The sequence below is a fragment of the Thermobia domestica genome, chromosome 14, assembly GCF_964235325.1.
Source record: "Thermobia domestica chromosome 14, izTheDome1.hap1.1, whole genome shotgun sequence".
In the NCBI taxonomy this organism is placed as follows: domain Eukaryota; kingdom Metazoa; phylum Arthropoda; class Insecta; order Zygentoma; family Lepismatidae; genus Thermobia; species Thermobia domestica.
The window spans coordinates 73,021,428-73,025,773 of NC_137467.1; the positions used below are offsets into that span (position 1 = coordinate 73,021,428).

The following is a 4,346-nucleotide window of genomic DNA, read 5'->3' on the forward strand; positions in this document are numbered from 1 at the left end:
TTTAATACATGGAAAAGTTTATATAGTCTTTACATTATAAGAGTTATTTATATCTGGACATTAACCTTTGAAACCCTGAAAGGAGTCTTAGATAAAGAACTTAAAAAATATGCACGAAATGACAAAAGTGGACTTAATTCCCTTGTGCACTGAATGGCCCTTGTTATATTACACTTAATTATAATTGTAAACCAAGTGTACATACACGTATTAATTGTGGGTTTAATGTTTACTCCTTTCAGAAACAGCTTCTCAAAATGAACAGTTCGTCTCATTCGAAGCAGTGCCCAACGTCCAACCTTTGTTCTACAGATCCATACGTAGATCTACTAGAAGCTATGAAGAACAAGAATCTCACAGCCTTTTTGGACATCTTAAATTCAGGTGAAAGGGACTCATCTATCGACGCCAATAAGTTTTACGAATACCCAGAATTCAAAACTTGTCTCGACTTTGCATGTGCTGAGGGACTAACTAAATTTGTGCCAGTTCTTCTTCAACACAAGGTGGACCCGAACAAGATTAACCCAGTGCGGAAGAAAGCCCCGCTACACTTTGCTGCCGAAGGTGGTCACTATGAAGTAATACAATGTCTTCTGGAGCACGACGACGCTGATATTAACATTAAAAATGATTTTGGTCATACACCACTACACGTAGCTGTTCTGGCTTGGACGAAGAAGGAAGGTGTTGATGAAGAACGAAGAAAAGGAACCCGAGAAATGTACATCAAGAGTATGGAAGCTCTTCTCAACAGTCCTGATATCAAAATTAACGAAATGGATCGCCACGGTGCCACCCCGATTCATCTTGCAGCTATTCGAGGAGGGGAAGAGGCTGTTCGCCTATTACTGAAGAAAAAGGCTAAAATTGACTTTGATGTAAATGGGAAAACGGCAAGAGAAATTATAGAAGAGAAGATGTCTGAACTACTCAAGGAATTTCCTTCAGAAATCGAAAATATTGATCCCGAGTTTCCAGTAGAAGATATTAAAACATTGCTTTTCCACTCTTTATACAAGAGAGATTATCGGAAGTTTACAATGTTGCTTCAGAAGGCGGTTGAGAAATGTGTAAATATTAATGATAACGATGGGCAGTATACACTCCTACAGTATGCTTGTGATAACGGTCTGGATGGCTTCGTTCAAGAGCTTCTAAATAAGGACGTAGACCCTAACGGAGTATGCAGTGCCAATGGCTGGAAACCAATTCTTCTTGCAGCGTACCATGGCTATCACAAAATTCTACGACTCTTTCTGCAGAAAGAGAAGACTGACTTTGGAGTTGTTGACAGTGATGCCACAAGAGAAACTATTTTACATAAAATTGCCAAAATGGAATCAAAATTGTATTCAAATGAAGGGAAAAGTAACTATAATGATTGTTTGCACGTTCTTTTAGAAACAACTAACACTAATATAAGACATAAAATAAATATTAACGCCCAAGATAAACTCGGAAATACCCCATTGCATTATGCTGCTAAGAACGGAGACGGTAATGTAATTGCAACGTTATTACATCACAGTGCATACGTTGGAATGAAAAATGTCTTTGGTGAGCCTGCTATTACCTTGATAGATCCAAATGTGCTCGAAGAATATTTAGATCGCTGTCTCTACACGAATAATAAAGCAACGCGAGAGGAAATGTACCAAATTATTTTCAAATACGATTTCCTATCTCCTCCACGAGCAGATAGACAGACTTTCGCTTCTGAAAGTACTGAAACAATGCTTGAAACAGAAAACAAAATCAATTCTCCTTTGCTTCCTGAAACTGAACCATTACTATATTTAAGTGAATCGAAGCAACACAAGCATTTGCTGAAACATCCTACACTTGCAAGCTTTTTATTCCTTAAGTGGCACAGAATACGCTGGTTCTTTTACGGTAATCTGCTATTTTATACTATATTTGTAGCTTTCTTGACCTTCTATCTATTGACTGTATTCGGAAATGGTAAAAGGGACAACGATGAACCTGAAGGCGTTACTGAAAGCATTATAACTAATGCAGGTGATATAGAGAACCACATAGATATACAACCGGCAGATAAACCAAATTGTACAGATTCTGCGATAGACTTTGCGTGGATAATAGTATCCATATTCTTGGCATTTTTTATTATCAGGGAAATATTTCAATTTGCAGTTTCTCCTAAAAGATTTCTTTTAAGTTTGGAAAACTTGCTTGAAGCGGCTCTAATAACGATGTCTTGCCTTATTTTGTACGGTTCTGTCGAATCAGAAGTAAAGCAACACCTGGCAGCTGTGGTAATTCTCTTAGTGTGGACAGAGCTTGTACTTCTTATTGGTCGTCATCCAAGACTATCTACTTACATTACCATGCTTCAAACAGTTTCACGTAATTTCATGTTCTTCCTTCTTTGGTATTCACTTCTAATCTTCGCTTTTGCTCTAAGCTTCTACATTCTATTCCACAACTGTGATGGAGATGACTGCGATGAGAATTTCTTCCTTAATCCAGGAAACGCGATACTTAAAACCTTTGTTATGTTAACTGGAGAATTTGATTTGGGAACTTTGCCTTTTGAATCTTACACTATTACCAGTCACCTCATATTCCTTCTTTTCTTGTTTCTTATAACAATCGTCTTGATGAACTTGCTTAATGGTTTGGCTGTAAGTGACACTCAAGCAATTAAAGATAAAGCTGAGCTTGTAAGCTATATATCAAGAGTTGAGCTCATATCACATATTGAATCCATTCTTCTAGGCGATCCATTCGAAATTATTGGCAGTTGGTTCAAGTGGCTTTCTCCTAAAATAGTTCATACTTGTCCTAATCGCTCGTTATGTGACTCTTTCGGAAGATATGAGAGGCTGAAAACTTCCATTCAAAATATTATATTCAGCAAAAGCACTCGTCTCTTCCCTGATATTTTACCCGAAGGCAAAGTTAGTGTCTTTCCAAATAAGAATGCAGAAATTTCACCCTCTTGTTGTTACTCGCACAAAGGTTGCGGCAAGTGCACAATGCACACAGATATCGTCCGATCAGCAAAGAGTATTCTCACAAAGAAAGACCAGAAGATTCTCACAGAGAAAGAACAGAAGTCCAAGGAGGAAGAAATTAAAACTGAACTGGCAATATTGAGATGTATGGTGCAAGAACGGATGGAAAATCTTGAACGAATGATGGAACAGATTATTACTATTAGCAATAGTAACTTTGAAGATAAGAAATAAATTACGTTATCTTAGAGTGTGAATAACAAAATGTTCATTGCAGATATAGATTACCAGTTAAGTGCTTCAGTTGGAAAGCTTAACTGACTGTAACACCTTTAATTGTTAAACTACTTAACGTGTTGTTAAAAGAAATGTCCATTTAACCAATATGTCACTATAATTAAGAAAAATGCATTTTAGCAATGAAATTTGAAAATTATGGACGATTACACGATTGTTACAGAGTATCATAAAGTAGAGGTGCTGGTGTGGTTTTGGCGCAACACATTTGTAAAGATTTGCAGGTAAAATTCAATAGGTTGCATGAAAAGACATGCTTATAAGGAACAAATTTCTACGGGTGACATAATTAAATAAAAAGTAATACAACTGTATTTTAGGTTTACAAATGTAAGGTTAGTAGCAGTGCTATTCTCCTTAAAAGTGCAAAGCAATCATTAAAAGTGCTTTGCGACGGATAAAATAACTGAGTTCATATAAAACAAGACTTTATTAGATACTATTTTCCACCGGTGGTATATTTCTGCCTAGTGTACAGAACCTGTATTTTATGTTTACAAGTGGAGCGTTATTAGTATGAAACAATGACAAGTGCAATTGAAACTCGCATCATTGCCAAAACCTAATTCTTTCACTACCTCCGCTTACGCGCATACTCACCATCGCTGACGTACCTTGTAACTTTGGTTTCATCAGACACTATCTTGATAGTGTCTGATGAAGTCAAAATGTTAATTGACGAAACTGTAACACGTATGTAGTTTTTTAAATGTGAATATATTGTTTTGCTCAGCAAATAGTTTGTTTGTGTTTAAACAAAATATATATCTAATGATAACATTAGTAATGCTAGAGGAATAAATTAGTGTAAACTTAAAATTTCACTGTTTTCACAGGGTTGATGTTAGCAACCACCTCAATCTGTGCACAGAAACTAGCTCTCGTTGACTAGCATCGTAATTAGCCAAGTACACATATTTTTCTCATGTCTCTGTAATCATTGATAGTACTTCCTAGATAGCACAAAACATGTGCAGGTACACACATGTACAGTGGGCCTCAGAAATTCTTGATGTACAAAGTCCGCGAAATAGGCAACCCAACTAACGTCTGCTCCAAGATTAATTA

The 4,346-nt window shown here is 36.5% G+C and overlaps 1 protein-coding gene across 1 annotated transcript; it reads left to right on the top strand.

The window, feature by feature from the left end:
• The first annotated feature begins 257 nt into the window (after positions 1–257).
• On the top strand, positions 258–3,215 carry LOC145669870 (transient receptor potential cation channel protein painless-like). Its single transcript, XM_081738215.1, has one exon. It carries the CDS (start codon positions 258–260, stop codon positions 3,213–3,215), a length of 2,958 nt encoding a protein of 985 aa, XP_081594341.1.
• Positions 3,216–4,346: the final 1,131 nt, after the last annotated feature.